This window comes from Equus przewalskii, chromosome 2, assembly GCF_037783145.1.
Source record: "Equus przewalskii isolate Varuska chromosome 2, EquPr2, whole genome shotgun sequence".
Taxonomy (NCBI): Eukaryota; Metazoa; Chordata; class Mammalia; order Perissodactyla; family Equidae; genus Equus; species Equus przewalskii.
The window spans coordinates 118,868,007-118,885,940 of NC_091832.1; the positions used below are offsets into that span (position 1 = coordinate 118,868,007).

Consider the following 17,934-nt stretch of genomic DNA (forward strand, 5'->3'; position numbering starts at 1 on the left):
CCAGGGTTCTGAGCGTTGGACAATGTTTCCTGACATTGATATAAGTAGTGAGCTATCAAATAAGTTAGGGGAAAATTAAACTCGCACATCAGTTCTATATAATATTTCTTATGTGAACTAATCACACTGGGAATCAAGTGCCAACATTTAAAATAATAAGGACATGCTGAGATGCCCAAGCAGATGGTGGCTCTGGAAAGTGACAAGAGAAAACAACTCAACTTCAGCTGTTGTTGGTACCCTGAGAAAGATTTTCTTAATGTAAATAAGCTTGTCTTTAGAGTCCTCAGAATCATTTGCAATTTTTGCAATCTACCTCATGTTGCTATTCAGAAATGGCACCGCTACAGGCAGAACAAAGGACCCTGCCCTCCAGGGGTTGTAATTTAGGAACAGAGGTGACATAGAAGTGTGCATGGGGAGGCAGAAGAATGAATTGATGCAAAACTGAGAGATTTCAGAGAGCCCTCATTACATCTAACAAGTTTCACAGAACTCAGATGTGGACAGACTCCTCTGAAGGGAACAGGAACAGATGATGAGGAATATCTTTTCCAAAGAGCAATTGGCCTTGGTCCAAGAGAGAAATTGCTAAAAGCAGCAGGAAACAACTCATGGCTGAGGTAATGGGACCCGGAAGGAATGGAGGCAGACATCCGCAGGGCTCCACTGGAAAGGGCTTTGAGTAGGTACCACAAAATCCAGAGGAAAGAATCCTACAGATTCCAAGATCTCCAGAGGAAAACTCTCCAGCCTTGCTTACATCTCGTATTCTAGTGTCACTTATGCTATTTTCAACTAAATTCCTGCTGTAGTAAAAGCTGAAATAAAAGCATCTCGTTGTTATCTCTATAAAATATTATCTATTAAATGTTCTCATGAATACAGAACTCAAAGTCATTTATGTGACTGATTAAATTTATCCTCACAATATCCATATAAGGCAGGAGAGAGGCAGACATTATCCTCATTTTACCAGCAGACAAGGGAAAGCACAGAAGGTTAAGTGACTTGCCCAATTTCAGTAAAAATCCTGATCCCAACTCCATGGTCAGTGGGCTAGTCCTTCTTGTGTTCAGAAAAAGGCCAGAAAGCCCAGCATTTTCGGTGGCTTTGGAAGGAAGGAGAGTGAGATAATAGTAAACACACTGAGCAAGGTCGGATGACAGGGGTAGAGAATGTCAATGGTATTTAAGTTACATTTCCAGGAAAGAAAAGTTGCAGTTAAGAACACAATCTACAAGTGAAGAAAAGTAAAGTAACTCAGCCAGAATATTTCAACATAAAACAATCTCTCTATGCCGCTGCTTGTTTTGTACAGACCCCAGATTCTGAATTGTTGATGAAGCATACAGTTGTTCCCTCTTCTCAAGTGTTGCTATCTCTATGATTTTTTTTTGTTCTCACAGTTTATCTAACATTATTTTTATTAAGAACTTGAACTAATTATGAACTATAGTCAAATAATAAGTCGACCAATCAATTGATAATTTAGAGCATGAAGTTAAAATAGATAAGGGTTTCTGGTCTCTATAACGTTGTTTCCCAGTTGTCTGACGATACTTTATTTTTGTCTTTAGGAACATTCAATTCAGATACATTTCTCAAATACCTACATTATCTCTATTTAACCTTTAATTCCCAAAGAAGATAAGCGCCTGCACCTGCATCTTTGTATCTCAAGTCAACTTTCATTGATCATAATTCAGCACTATCCCTTTCCACTTAAAAATCTTCTTCTGAAGAGTGTTGTCGCCTTCAGATTGCTTGGATTTTAATTTTTCTTTCTGTTTTCATTGTGATAAAAGAGTAGAATTCAGATTAATGCCAAACGAGACTTTAAGAACCCATAAAAAATGTTAGCATTTATTTGGAAGTGTGAAATAGTTTTTGTTTTGTGTGCATGTGTGTGTGTGTTTTTTTAAGTAGGGTAACAGTAGCAATGAGTATACCTAGCACCCAGATCTTTGTTTCTAAATACCATTCCACAATAAAAGGAATCAGGGCTGGGGCAGGGAGGCTGGAATATTTTGTTGTGACAAAAAACAAGGACATATTCAAAGAATGATAGAAACGTGAAAAGGACACAGGAGCTGGCTGGGATTTGGGATAATTGAGCACTAAGAAGAATAAGGATAGTAACTAACAACTGAATAATGAAAGAATCCATGGGTCCAAAGTGATTCCCAAACAGAAGCAGACAGAGCTCCTCTTTATAGAAGAATGCCAGCGAACATGCAGAAGGAACGACAGGATTTGAAAAACACAATTTTACAACCACTATTGAAATAAATAATTTGAGCAAAAATTATCCACAGATGGTAAAACTTTCAGGGGTTGAAAGTCTGTTGGGGAACAGAATATTCAAACAGTTTCAAGGTATCACGCCACAGCTCACTCACTAATTATAAAATGAAGACGGTGCCTTTCAGGGGAAAAACCTGGCCAGTAGAACCTTAATCAAGTGATCAAACAGCATCAGCAATAACGGAGCAAACTGGCATGGGCAGTGGGACTATCCCTACACAGCATCACCTGTGGAACGTGTCTGCAGAAAGGTTTAGCCTGAACCTGATGCTGAGGAAATCACAGACAAACTCAGATTGTGGAAAATTCTACCAAGCAATTGACCTAGACTCTTCAAAAATGCCACTGTCAAGAAGAAAAAAAAAAAAAAAGTGGTAGAACTGTTCTAAATTAAAGGAGACCCAAAAAGAATGTCCGCTAAATGCAACATGTGGTCCTTGATTGGATCTGGATCAAAAAGAAAAAATCCATAAAAGTCATTATTGGGATAATTAGGGAAATCTAAATATGAACTGCTCTTTACATAATATTTATTGTATCTATGTTAAATTTCTTAAGTGTGATAATGATACTGTGATTTGTAGGTAAACATCCTTGTTCTCAGGAGATGCAGCTGAAATGTTTAGGTATGAAGTACCATTATGTCTGCAAGTTACTGTCAGATGGTTCAGCAAAATACATAAACGAGAGAACATATAACATGTTAACAATTGTAGATGAAGAGTATACAGGTGTTTACTGTTCCTATACTTTCAACTTCTCAGTGGATTTGAAAATTTTTAAATACAAAAATGGGAAAAATTTATAAACACGTAGCGTAATATGCATATCTTGACAAATATTTTTACTAAACTTGTAAACCACTGTTGGCTCATCATCGCACTCTAGAGAGGGTTTGAGAGCACAGACGCTGGATTAGCCTGCTCGGGTCCCAGCTCAGGAAGCCATGACCTATACAGACCCCCAGCTTCCCTCTGCTCTAAAATGGAGACCAGAGGTTGAACCAGAGAAAGGGGCTAGCACTGCTAGTTTTTACTTAAAAATAGTAAACCCAGGGGCTGGCCTCGTGGCTGAGTGGTTAAGTTCGCATGCTCTGCTTCAGTGGCCTGGCGTTTGCCAGTTCAGATCCCAGGCATGGACCTACACACTTCTGAGCAACCCATGCTGTGCTGGCATCCCACATAGAAGAACTAGAACGACTTACAACTAGGATACACAGCTATGTACTGGGGTTTTGGGGAGAAAATAAAAATAGTAAATCCACATGGTGCATGTGGAACTCATCCATAGGGCTGATGGGAGAGTTAAATGAGAAAATTCAAACAGAGAACTTGGAGCAGTACCCACCATCTGATAGTAAGAGCCCCCTAAAATGCTGGTGATAATGAGGATTATAAGGGATGGCAAAGAGGAGAAGCTCCAGTGTCTAAGACCCTGCATGAAAAACTGGGGATACAAAAATCACTAAGACGCCAAGTCCTCATCCTCAGGTAGGGAAGTCCAGTAAGGAGAGACAGAAGTAGGCAAAGACATCTTAATGACAGATGCAGGTAAAGGACACAGGCGAGGAATGATCAATTACATAGGCTTAAGAGAGTCAGAAAAGGTTTTGGAAAGGAAATAGTGCTAACAAATTTCTTTCAAAAAAGGAAATGTACATCTGACTTCATAATATAAGAATTCATTAGCATATAATGAAACATATTAAAGTATTTCTTTCTGTTGAAAATTATCATATTTGTTTTAGCTAAGACGATGCTCTAATTCTGAGCAATTTTACTAAGCAACCCTCACAAAAGGCCAGGGAATTTTAATGTAAGCACCATCACTCCTCCCAGCAGCCCAAATCCCTATGTTTAAAAGTCACTGATACACAATGAGCTGAGCCACATACTAACCCTTTAAAAAATGGAATCGATTTTGTGACTGTGCATAGAGTTACAGGATGTGAGACATTTGTCAGTTTGGCTTCCTGTATTTTCTTTAAAAAAAAGGAAAACATTAATTCATTAACTGTTCCAAATCTATGTGATGAAGAACCTTAAACAGCAATTTGAAAACAACCTAAATGTCCATTCATAAGGGATTGATTAAACAAGTGATGGCACCATGGCCTTCCTGCCTCCAGTTCTGTGGCCTTCCATGCAGGCCCAGCCTGCTGTTGGAGGGACCTGCTGACCTGCGGCTCCACCATGCCACCCTCCTCCTACTCATTCATCGATGCCTCGTCGTGTTTACTGAGCTCATCACAGTAGTTCAAACTCTTAGTACGGCATTCGACACCACCTTTCATGATCTGACCCCTACTCATCCCACCAGCCTCATCTCCAACGACATCCACAAATACACCAACTCATTGCAGTTCCCAGGAAACAACACACGCTCTCACACCCCTGCGCTTCCACATGGAAGACCCGTATGCTCCGGGCAAGTCTGCATAACCCAAGAGAATCGAAAGCAGGAAAAGGAGAGGGTTTTCCAGAACTCGACCCCTGGGTCTCGAAAGTGTTTAAAAAGATTAAGCAATTCGATAGCAAACCCCCAAAGAAGCCCTCTCAGAGTCCCTCGTCTGCTGGACTACCATCTACACAGCCTTCGACACTCAGCTTCAACGTCACCATCTCCAAGCCTGTCTTTAGCCTCTCCATCTGAATTTGTGGCCCTCCTGCTGCCTTCACAGCCTCTGTGCAGACTGTTTATGTTCACACTATGTCCTCAGAGTTAAACAGTTACTTTTCTTACCCAGCTCCCCCATTAGACTCTGAGCTCTTTAAAAACACAGTACCTACAATGAAATAGCGTAGTCTCAAGACAAACACAGACATGCTTTCTGTGACAACATAAACAGGTGTACAAGGTGTTAAGAGAATATAGAAGGAATTTCTCTGCAGAGAGGTGGGACTAGGAAAAATGTCAGGAAAGGAGTGACAAGAGGAGATGTGAGCTGAATCTTAAAGGATGAGCAGGAGTTCACCACGTAGATGGGTGAAGGGCCTTTTATTCAGAATCAGCAGCACAAGCAAAGCCAGAGCGGCAGGAAGCAGCAGAGGGTCTGGAGATGCGAGGCAGCCCGCTGGGACAGGGTCCAAGAGCAAAAGAACAGTCCTTCGAAGGGAAGGCAGTTGTCAGCCTGAAGAGCCTTGATCTCAAAGACATCCAATTCTCTCCGTAGCTGTGAGCAATCAGTGGACTCTAAGCAGTGGACGACACAATCAGATTACACTTTATATTTTCAAGCATATAAACTGATTTCTTTTTGGAACCTTAATCAAGAGTTGAGATCTATGATATGTAATAAGGTCATAAGATAGGCAGACAAATTAAATATATTCATCTTCCCAGTAAATTGTCTTTTCTGAAAACCACAACCTGCTTATTAAGATTACATCTTGTTCATCCTTTTTATCCCTTTTATATAGAAGTGCCTGGTCCTTACACCTTCAAAAACGCATGGAGTGAACTAGACTGGGCTTTGCAGAAGCTACTGTTGGATTGTTGGATATAGAGACGTGTAAGACACAGTGCCCAGCCCCACAGGACGAACAGTCTAGCAGGACCAATGATACAGACACACAAGTAGCCACCCTGCGGGGCAACAGGAGGTAGGCTCTGGGCAAGCGCTATAACTAAGCGTAGAGAAAGGAGAGGGGAATTCCCCATGCTAAAGCCAGGAGGGCAGAAGGGGGAGGCGGCATGTGAGCTGGCCTTGAGGCAGGACTGGTTTTAGTACATTGAGTTAAGAAAGAACATGAACTCCAGAAATGAGTGTGATCATTCATTCCTAACAATGATTCATTTTTAGTTGTATATCTGCTTAGAATTAGGAGTGATATTGATGTAAAACAGAAAAAGCCAACCACAAGGGGGAAAAAGATATAACGTTTGTACAGTGTGATTTTTCCCAGCCCTTGATATAAACAAATGTTGAATTATTCGTTTCTTTCAACTAAAGGCCAAATGGTGAACTGGAAAGAATTTTTTTCAAGAATTTAAAACTATCAGATAACATTTCAGCCGACATGTAACAGTATTTTACTCCCCCACATTGTTCGTGTGCTGTTTAAAGTTGATCCTCTGTGGAGGTAGTTGTGATGATTATCAATGCCGACTGAAGTTGACGGAGGGGAAGGAAGGTTTGAGTGGGACAGTGGTGGAGAGATGGTCCATTCACAGCCTGTGCCCCCTCCGATCTCGCCCTGAACTCTAGACCTCGGAATCCAACCACACATCACTCATCTCCACTTCAAAGTCTCACGGGCACTTCACACACAGCACGCGCCACACTGAAGTCACCATCTGCACCTGCCCCAGTGTTCTCTAGCTCCCCGAGGAACACGCTAGAAGCCTGGGTGTCATCCTTGCTATCTTTCTCATTCCTCACAACGATCACCATCACCAGCCACCATTTACTGAATGTGAAGTAACCACGAGCCAAGGATGAGCGAAGAGCTTTGTAAGTATGCGCTTGTTTGATCCTCTAAAAATCCCATGAGGCAGGGCTCTTACCTACATTTTACCAAAAAAGAAGCTATTGCCAGAAAGGTTAGGCAAGTTTCCCAAGAACTGTTTGTACCGGCAGCGCCTGCCTGCAAGCCCGGGCTCCCACCGTGGTCCTGGTGCTGCAGGCCTCTCATCCCTTCTTTCAGCATCTTTCCATATCTATCCATCTCCCTGTTCCCACCACCACTGAAGGTAAAACCTAATTTCTCACCAGGTTTAGTGTAAGAGCCTCTAATCCTGAGCCTCAGATAGCTATTTTCTAAATTGCCAATCAGGAAACGTTCAGAAATTGGCCTCAGAACCTTAAGTGCCTACAGGTCCCAGCTCTCGCCCTGAGGAAGGGAGCCCCGTGGTACATGGACCACATGCTCTTTCCACGGGGCAGCTGCGTGCAGCTCCAGCCCATGGGTTCCCTGCGGCAATGCAGAGATCCTGATTTTCAACAAAGCCTGATGTTCACGTTTCCTATGAATCACTGGCAACTATTTCAAAGAATGCTAGGACACTCTGTGAGTGAACCAAATTCACTTGTATGCTAGATCCGACCCTTTAGCACCAGCTTATAACCTCCAAAATATAAATTCAATCGTGCAATTTCCCTGCTTAAAATCCTTTCAGTGTTCCTCTACAACGTTGGGATAAAGCTAATCTATTTAAGATGACATCAATGGCCTTCCACGAGTCAGCCCATTCCTACTCCTCCCACAGCATCTCTCGTCAGAGGCCCTTCAAACATAGACCCAATGGCGGATTAAGGTTCCTACACTTCCTGGAGTGTGCCCTGCACTCTGGCTCTGAAGTTTTAATGCATTTTTCTGTCTGGCCAGGGCACCCTTCACTTGACTTACAAATCCCTCAGGATTTAGCTGAGCCACCAGCCCATCACTCCTGGGCTACGATGCTCCCCTCCTGCGCCCCCTGCCCACCAGATATGCTCTCATAGTATCCTACCTTGAAACACATGTGTATCAGAACACACCCCTTCTCCAGTAGTGTCATTGTCTGTGGGGCTTCAACACTGACAGTAAATGACAGGAATGCCTATAGCTACATCTTATTGATACGGTATCTGCAGTGGTTGGCCCAGAATCAGGAGATAGCACTGAATACACATCTGTGAAATGAATGAACCAACTAAACACCAGTGAGTCCGTGCAACCTTCCTGACCCCTCCAGCAAGAAGCAATTCTTCCTCTGAACAACCTCAGCTCTTTATCACTAACCCTTTCCTACTTTAGAAGGACTAAGAGACAACCATCTTACCCGATTAGCTCTCCCAAGCAAGAGTCCATGTTTTATTAATCTTTGTATCTCCCCCAGCACCTGACTTAGCACCTCGCCTCCAGTAAGCTCTCAATTGTTTGTTAAATCACAATAACTCTGAAGGTAATTCTACAATTCCAGTTCCTTCCAGTTCCTTTTCCTTGGTTAGGTAAACGAAACTGTTCTCCAGTCTGAGGTTTGCAAACGGATATTCTTAGAGAAGTGGGAAAGGAATGGGTCAGAAGCATAGATGGCTATCCAATGAGAGTTCTTACCTTAGAAATGAATAATTTAAGAAATTTTCTACTTCCAATTGACTACTTCCAAAAGATGGACATGGGAAATAAAATGCACTTAAAAACATGCTATTCCATGGGTACTATGACGGACCCAAGTAAAACACCTTCCAGAGTTATTTGTCTTCTCTATATTGACCCCACAGCAATAAAAGCTAACATTTGTCACAAGGCACACTACTTATGGCCAGCAACAATCTTGCAAAGTAGGTTTAAAGATTAGGAAATCGGGCTCAGAAAAGTTAAATAAAACATCTGGTATCTCAGAGATGGTAAGTCACAGGAACAGGTCCTGAACCCAGATCTGTTGGTGACAAAGCCCACATCCTACTCTTTCATTGGCAGTGCCTCCCTAACCTCAGCCATGGCTCTGCTAGTTAATCTTGTGACTGACAGTAGATTTTTTAAGGCTCCCTAAACAAAGAAATTCCTTAACTTTTATTTCTAGCCCTATCCATTTTGTTCCCAAATGTTTTTATTAAAATCTTCCCTTAAAAACATTTTTTATGATGTGATAGTATCTTTCATCTATTAGTTTAAAGTGTGTTGTCTTCTTGGCACCAATTCCATTAAATGGAATTTCATATATTTCACCAAAATTTTCCACTGAAGTTTCATAAGGGTGATCTATGAAGTGACACTATTCACTTCCAAAAATATTTTAAACAAGGACTCCTTTATGTACCAAAACAACAGCATGAGTACTCATACGTGCTATTATAACATCTTATGTATTCTACACAATAAAAATACTTCTTACCTGAATTTTCCCATGGAGAATTAATGAATATGAGACACAATTCCCTCAGGTTAATGATAGGCTGGTGTTAGTACTTTCATTTGTAGACTTTGTTTTTTTATTTGCTTCTTTAAGTTTTAAAAATATAAACTGTCCTTTAGGTTAGAATGGAGGTCAATTTATTAGATTCATAAAATAGGAGAAAGGAATTATAAACTGAAAAGGAAAAGTTTAACGTGATAACTGAAATAAAATTAACTTATTGTAATTACGAACAGAATAAACACATCTCTATGGAATACAGTTTTCCCAAAAAAAGAGTAACTGAAAAACACAGCTAATGTTAAGTTTTATTGATAACTTTGTGAAGTTATTATTTAGAAGTTATGCCTTTCAAGACACAGATTAGCCAAAATTATTGCAAGAAATATGATCCTCTAACCTTTGAGCTGGCACCTTATCCTTGCTATTCTCTGCCTTAAGACGTAGAAAGCTGCAAAACAAATGTCCAAAAAAAGAAATTCCAGATCTTTTCTCTGCAAGGAGCTGGACTGGGGCATTTATCAACTTGTTACATTCCCGGAGACTTACACATTCAACTTTCAGTGCTTTTCTGAAACAACAAAAAAATCTAGGACATGTTTAAAATAGTAATATTTTAGTCACCATTTTGTCATTAAAAAACATTTTGTAACAAAAATATTAACCAATAATTGAAGTTGTGCTATTCTTTCACAGTCCAAATTCTAAACTATTTCAACCATTTTGTGACACTGTACCTTCCCATCCAAAATTTTTCATTTTCAGAATATTAATTTTTGGTTCCAAGAGACAGTATCCTTTTATTTAAATGAGTGTTGGACAAAATATCTGAAAAAAATTAAAGCTTTTGATCAATGAAGAACCAAGGCTGGTAGTTTTCCAGTTGATAATCTTCACTTAACTTCACTTACCTGTGTCTTACATGCTGTGTGCTCCCTTCTCTTCAGCTCTGGGAGGAAATACTAAGGTTTTTTTCCTTTCCTTCCACAGCACTCTCTTCTTGCATGGCTGCTTCGGTTGTCAATGGCAACAAGAATTACCGTGAAAGCTCAGCCATTCCACTTGAAGATACATAAATAACCCAGTTTAATTGAAGAAAATGGAAGAAACTTGAACCACTACTACTAACGCTCAGGGTTCGACCAGCCTAGCGGTCCTGGAGGCAAGAGAACGAGGATTTATCACTTCTCCCTTGGACTAATGCCTTCTCTCTTTCAAGCATAAAATTTTCACTTTAACTTTCAATTTGTGTATTTATTTGTAGAATTTAAAATCCGGTGAATGGAGCCTTCTTTTGGGTAATATTAGAAGAAAAAATTCTAAGTCCAAAATGATTCAACTAGTGTAATAATTTAACTATTGATCCAGAGTGATTGCTCTGTATGTTTAAAGGCACACGTTACATTTGCTTGTTAGAGATTATTTTCGCATTGGTTAGATTTACAACAAATTAGTGTTTTGTTTTTATTGTTGCTGTTAACCTTAAAAGAACTCACCATATCTTGATGCTGACACATTTCTTAAAATAGGGTAATGAAATATATCACGTACAATGTAAGCAAAAAGCTGAAAATAAATCAAAGCATAAAGTGCAAATTATATTCTAGAACACATATTAAGGAAAACTGTTTATGACCATGGTCATGCATGAGAAGGAAAAGATATAAAAGGATACCGTTTCTTTAACACTGTTGAACTGCCAATTTTGAAAAGTCTAATTTACTGAGAAAAATATATTAAATGGTTTTAAACAAAGGTAAAACAACTCAATAAAGAATAGCAAACGTGATTATTTTCTAACCAGTTGTATTAGTATCAAGCAGCCAAGCAGTTCTGTGCAGTTTATTTCCATCTTACCATATTTTAAAGTTGGGTCACATTTTTCCTACTTATAAATCAGCCTTGACACACAGTGATTTAGTAAATTTTATGCTACCAATACCTATGCCTATCAAATAAGATTCCTAGCATAAAATTTCAGCCTATTTCCCATATTTAAAAATTTACATTTTAAAACTCCACATAACTGTATTTTAAATCAAAGAAATGTTAAGCCTGGAATAGATTACTTCCAGGAAGTTTCTGGGGTCTACTCTCTACTGAAGCATAAGGAAATTTTCAAAGGCAACCATCACCACAATTTTTGTGAAAGTCACCAAAAATAAACACCCTGCATGCATTTCTGTGGTGTGAACCCCACTGCGAGAAGCCTGAAACAGGACTCATCAGAAGCATATAATATAGGAAATTTGTCCCATTTTCTCCTGATGATCTGTTTCCCTACAGCCGTCATGAAACAGCCGCAGTAGGAAATACATGCAACCCTGCCAGCGGGGCCACTCAGCTGCGGTCTCCGACTCCAGGAGTCTCTCCTGAGACCGCCCGAGAACACTGCCTCAGTTCGTCTGCCGGCTCTCAGCGATGCAGGGCCCGGTCAACCATGGTCAGCACTCTGATGATTCTATGAAATGGTGACTAACGCTAACCAGAGAAGCTCAAGGGTTCAGGAACCACTTTTTCTTGCCTGCTGAACACAGGTTTACAGACGTGGAGCCAGTCCTGGGCTTCGGACAGCGTTAAGGAAAAGGAGGGGGGTGTCCCCCAAGGAGCTGAGCCCAGTAATTTCTACAGGGATCCCTGTCTTCTGGCGTAGAGTTTGAGTGACTGTACAGGACTATAAAAAGCCCAAATGTTAGGCCAAGCCTAACCTCTGAAGAGGAACTAAAATGTTTCAGGCGAAGATGGCTGACGCAGTTTCCACAGGACGCAGACAGGAGTCACACAGCCCCTCAAGCAAAGAGCAGAGCGTGACACATGCACCCCCTTACAGGTGACGATGGCAGGTACGTGCATGAAAGGAGAGGTCCTCCCTGACATTCCACTTCTCCTTCTCATCCCTCATCTTCAGTTAGGACAAGTCATAACTTTAAGAAGTTCTCAATACCCCACGTTTATTTCATGCTCTATTTCTCATCGTCAAAAAGGTTGATATTCGCCTGGCAAACTCTATTTACAGACAGCTACCCAACTCTGTTCTTTTACAACCCCAGCATCCAGGACAGCACACCCCACGAACAGCATTCTGAGCAAGAATCCGGAGGGCCCCGACCTTCAGTGCTCTCCTTTACACGTGTCAAAGCTGGAGAACGCATCAGACCCCAGTGTAAGAGCAGAGGACAGAACATTTAGCAAAGCTACGAATGACTTCATGATTTCATATTTTCTTCCCCAAATTTGTCTCAAAAAACAGTTCTGCCTTAGTTAGGAAATGAAACTATACATGGGAACATCTTAATTCTTGGCCATAGACACCACGATACAATGAATCTTTTCATTCATCAATGATTTTAAAATTCAATCCAAGGGACAAAGGACCTTGAAACCACCATTGTCTACACGAAACACCACAAATTATTTATGCAATCACAGGAACTTGGGATAATTTATCCAGTAGAAACCACTACCATAGTAAATATATACTATATAAAATCAACTCTAAACACTTGTGTACATTAAAAAATGCAACTAAGCACGAGCTGCCTTTTGCGTTTCTCTAACGGTCAACGGCTTTGCTATTTGTTTGCATGCAAAGATTTGGTGGATAATTACCAAGTGCCTACAAAAGCTTAACACTGAAATAAATTAGGAAGGACCAAACGTTTTAGAAAAATATTTTGGGTGGCACAAAGCTTATATTTGGAAAGTCTATCTGCAGAGTTAGTTCCTATAAATTTGGCAACACACACATTTGATCATATAGGGATTTTTCATAGAAGCTGAATTTGAGAACTCTGATTTATGAAAATAATGCTAAAGATTTTTGAAAAATAACACTTTGGCAAAGCAAACATAAATCTAGAAATTTCCAATTGTTTCTTCGTTGGGTACATTAGCATAAATTTAAACTGGGATGACGTATTTCCTAAAATTTCAGAGTAAGTCAATAATATCTACAAAACTTGTAATATCTACTAAATAGTATCTACTAAACTTGTGATATGATAATGTTGTAATAGGAAAACAATGTCAATTCTGGACAATTGATGTCATGAATCTACAGAATAGTTAAAGAGACAGTGAGCAAATGAAGTGTTCAGTTAAAATTTAGCTGACACTAGGTTGTCCAAAAGTCAATCACCTATGTCAAATCCTGAGTCTCAAGGAGGCTGTCCCCTGTATCTAGTACCTACCAAGGCTGTCTCCAGCCTCTAGTTAACATATGGCAGAAAATAAGGGCTTCCAACTAAATAGAATTAGGAAAAAAATGGTTTCTTCTCTAAAATCAAATACTAAAGCTAAGAAACCAGATGTGATTATTCATATCTCTTTTCCTTTCCCTTAGAGTTCAGAATAACAAGCTGACTTAGCGGTGTCGCATCTGGCCAAGTGTAAATTACAATTCTTGGGCCCGGCCTACTGGCATGGTGCTTAAGTTCATGTGCTCCACTTTAGTGGCCCAGGGTTCGCCAGTTCAGATCCCAGGTGCGCACCCACACACCACTTATCAAGCCATGCTGAGGCAGGCGTCCCACATATAAGTAGAGGAAGGTGTTAGCTCAGGGCCAGTCTTCCTCAAACAACAAAGAAAAAAACCCCTACAATTCTTGAGAGAATCTATGAAAGAACGTGGAATGAACACATAGATATTTGTCACTATTTTACCATACTTAATAATACTTTATCATATCTGGGCTGTAATGTGTCCTTTATGCTGGCTTTATTAGGAATTTTATTAGAAATTCTATTATGACCATAATTATCTCTTTAATTATGCACTAGTAGTAATTAAGTGATGAAATCAGAAAATTTAAAAAGCTTTAGCACATTAAAATGGAAAATTTCTTTATGTTTGATATTACTTAACTGAACTCTATACCCTGTAACACACCAATTCTTTAGTAACTAGGTGTCCATTTGCCACTGACTTGCCCACGGAGACCCCCAGGGAGGTGCCGTCTACCACGTGAGGCCTATGCTTCCAGCCTTTTTCTATGGTTGTAGTCAGTGACTGATAGAACTTTGAAATTTTTCAAGCCAAATTTTCTTGGCTATGTTTCATTATCTTTGAGAACTGATCATTTATTTGTTCCTATGAAGAAATGGAAGATCTTGGCCCCGGCAATGTAAACTCCTCAGACCCCCTCCAGGTTGACACAGGGTGACAATGCAGACGGGTCACATTCTTGGATGGTGTTGACATTGGAGGAAAGGCATTCAAAGCCCCCTCTCTGCTTCTCCCAAGGAGACGGGGCACTTACTGGACTGTGTCCTCTCAAGACACACTTTGACCATCTTTTTTTTTTTTTGAGAGAAAGATTCTCCTAGGGCAGAGGAGCATCAGGGTTTCAGGATCCATTGCCCCAAGGGTTTCAGGAGGACATGAAATTGAGCCCTTCCTCACACCCCACTGAAAAGGACTTCAGTTTGGGCTTGGATGATGCCAGGAAGAGTACATTCCTCAGACCTCGCTTTGAGCCTGTTCAGGCCTAAGTGGCTTATTTGAAGCAGCCCTCCAGGAGGTCCAAGCAAGCTAGGACGACAACCAAGGCTCACTTTAGCTCCTTCGCACATCTGTAACAGCCAGGAGCTTCGGGGAAAGGAACACTGGTCAAGGATGCTGTCATTCCTTGTTCCTGGCTTCACTGGCCCTTATTCCATGTAACAGCAAATGCTGGATAAACGATGCCTGGAAGCAATGTTTGTGCCTCATCTCTTACCCCAAGCCACAATCTGCACGGAAATGAATAAGTGCCTAACAAAATGGTTGAGTTTATATACTGATGTCCAATGAATACAAAAATAACAACATATAAAATTGATATAAAAAATTTTTCCATTGATTTCTTTGCAGAACCTCCTTATACTGGATCCTAGAAGACATCTATTCGTCCTTCATTTACAACGCCTCTGGATACCAACTCCATCAACTGTTGATTGATCTTTAAAACACATGAGCCAAAAAAAAAAAGACAAGAAGGAAAGAAAGAAAAAATATATGGGCTGACTTGTAATTAATATTACAGCAAACTTCAGGACACGGTAGGAGATCTCAACTTGAAACTGTCTTCTCTAACCTGGAGTTGTCCCTGTATAGTTCACCCATCACGGGTAGATATTCTGGGCTGGATCAAGCTGAGCCATCAAATAGCTGAGTATGTACAATTCCTCTTAAACTGTGTACAGAATAACTTTCCATGAACCACACATCTGGAGTTAAGAGCCTCATCTTAGGTTGGAGGGTCTCATATGGACAGCTGTACAAAACCACCTCTGGCTTCATGATAGAAATGATGCTGCAACCCTTCCCACTCCGTCACTCCCTCCCACTCTGGGCAGGACCACGAGAAAGTCATCTTTCAGAACTAATGTGGGAAAAGCCATAATTTCCCCAGATAACTGGTTTGCTTTTTCCCTAATAAACAACATGAATCATATGAGCAATAACACTTCCCTTTTTCCTTTGGCTACCAGAAGCTGAGTCAAATTATAAAACATATCTAGGATCTCATGGCTTATATATCTACATTTAAATAACCTTCCTCCCAACATCTTCCCTTTTGTTTTATCCTTTGTTCTCCCACTAGCCCTTGTTAATTCTATTTTCCTACTTTATTGCATTTATTCCTGGAAGCCACTTCACATCCTGCCCCAAACAAGATAGGACATAAACAAATAGAAATAAAGAAATCAACTTCATCTATCTTATAGGGTATCTTTTAAGGAATCAAAAATAGAAAGTAACTGAAGGTTTCCATTCTGTAATATTATCCATGATTTAATCTCCTTTAAGTTATACATTTTATATAAGAAAATTTATAAAAGTAAAATGAGAGCTCTTCCATTATTATACTTAGATAAAACTAGGATGTCTCCATAACTCTCCCACATCTACATGCACATAACTGATGATGACCATGCAAGGATATTTACTGCAGCATATTTCATAAAGTCAAAATATGGAAAACCACCCAAATGTGCAGAAAGAGGGGATTTTTCAATTAACTATGGTACATCCACAGAAAAGGCATACGTCCAGCCATTTAAGAGTGAGTCAGGTTTACAGAACTGACAAGGACCGATCTCCAAAATGTAGTATTATATGAAAAAGAAGATACACAGTAGTTCATACTTTATCAAAAAAGAAAAGTTTGGTAATGCTTACAAATCTCTGCAAAGATCAATAGAAAGAGCAGTCGCCTGTTGGGGGCTGGAACCGACGCAGGAACACAGGGACATTAGGAGGACTTAGCTTCGCAGCCTTCTCTCTCTCCATCTGTCTTTTAATTTTTTATTTACAGATGAATTTCTTATTTTTTTAAAAATAAGACGATTTAAGTATATAATTGGGATAAGGTTTGGAATAACTAATGGGAAAGATACTCCTACAGTTTTAAAGTCACTTTTTAAAAGTATTTTGGTACAATGATGCTTTAATATTTCCTGAAAATCTTTATGTCATGAGAAGTATCCTAAAAAACTTTATTCAGATATCAAAATTCTACATACTCCTCCCTAATAGGTCATGGGTCTAGCAAAAAAGCAAACATTATATACACAGCTATAAAAATCATGGCTGAACTACAAAGGTAATAAAAGGTCAGTGCGTTAAGCCATTCCTAAAAGAAGGTGTGAGTCTTTCCTATGAGTAAAAAGGACCTCACATCCATAAAAAGTAGACAACTGAGGGGCAGGAAGCCAGGTGGAGACCCTGGCAGATGCACAACCTCACCCCATCCTCCCCATATCAAGCAGGTGCCTCTGGTCCAAGAGTCAACAGATGAAAAATGGGGCAGAGGGACCTTCACTGGCTTGTCCCAGTGGTTTTTGGGGAACGAATAGGAATCAGAGCATCCTAGAATCAAGCATCAAATCAGATTCTTGATGGAGGACTGCCAGAGCCTTAAGTCAGCATTGCAATCCAGTCTTTCCATTACCAACTTACTATGAAGTAAGAACCCATTGGCAAATTGTTCAAAATTACAAATCTACGTGCCATTTGACCAAATATAAAAAGTTACCTTGCAGAAATACTGTACCACACGCAAAATGATATTTTTTTCAATGCATGTTCAAGGTTGCTTATTTTAGAATTGTTTGTATTAATAAAAGATTAGAATCAACATAAATGTCTATCAATAAGAAACCAGTTAATAAGTTATGGTATAGCCATACAATGGAAAACTATGAATCCCTAAAAAAGCGAGCATGCTCTTCATGTACTGATGATAAAGAAAGCCTTCCAAGATGTACCATTGAGAAAAAGAAGCAAGGTAAAGAACGGTGCACACACGATGATTTCATTTGTATTAAAGGGGTGAGGGGGATACATAGGAATTTGCCTGTAAGTATCTAAAGTATTTCTGAAAGGTACACAAAAACCTGACAATACTTATTTCTCTGAGGAGGGGTATTTGAGGAAATGAATGCATTTTCTCTTAAAGATTGATGGAAAAATTTTAAAACCTGCACAAAATTTCTGGGAAAGGGGTGAAAGTATCTGCTGTGATGGGAGGAGGGGGGTGATGAAGATTAGGCCATCAGAACCCTCTCCCCTTCCCTTTCATCTCTCCCATGATGAACACCTTCCATTACTCACTGAAGGATGCTGCGTGGAATCACTCAACATCACCAGATTATCACTTTAAAAGCAGGAGGTGATTCAACTGACGCAAAATGCACTTACCATGAGTTCTACAGATAACCCCCCACACACAGAAACACGGGACAGGACATGAGTTCTACAGGTAACCCCCCCACACACAGAAACACGGGACAGGACATGAGTTC

At 40.0% G+C, this 17,934-nt stretch overlaps 1 protein-coding gene across 16 annotated transcripts in view; it reads right to left on the reverse strand.

Moving 5' to 3' along the window:
- NPNT (nephronectin) overlaps positions 1–17,934 on the reverse strand; it is an 87,649-nt gene that overhangs the window by 59,453 nt on the left and 10,262 nt on the right. For 9 of the 16 annotated variants that reach the window (XM_070611810.1, XM_070611811.1, XM_070611802.1 and 6 more), the window contains one exon: positions 9,548–9,598. The exons of the other annotated variants lie outside the window; for them this stretch is intronic. In XM_070611810.1, the coding sequence (XP_070467911.1) occupies positions 9,548–9,598 (51 nt within the window). The remainder of the gene's footprint in view (positions 1–9,547; positions 9,599–17,934) is intronic. 16 annotated transcript variants of the gene reach the window in all.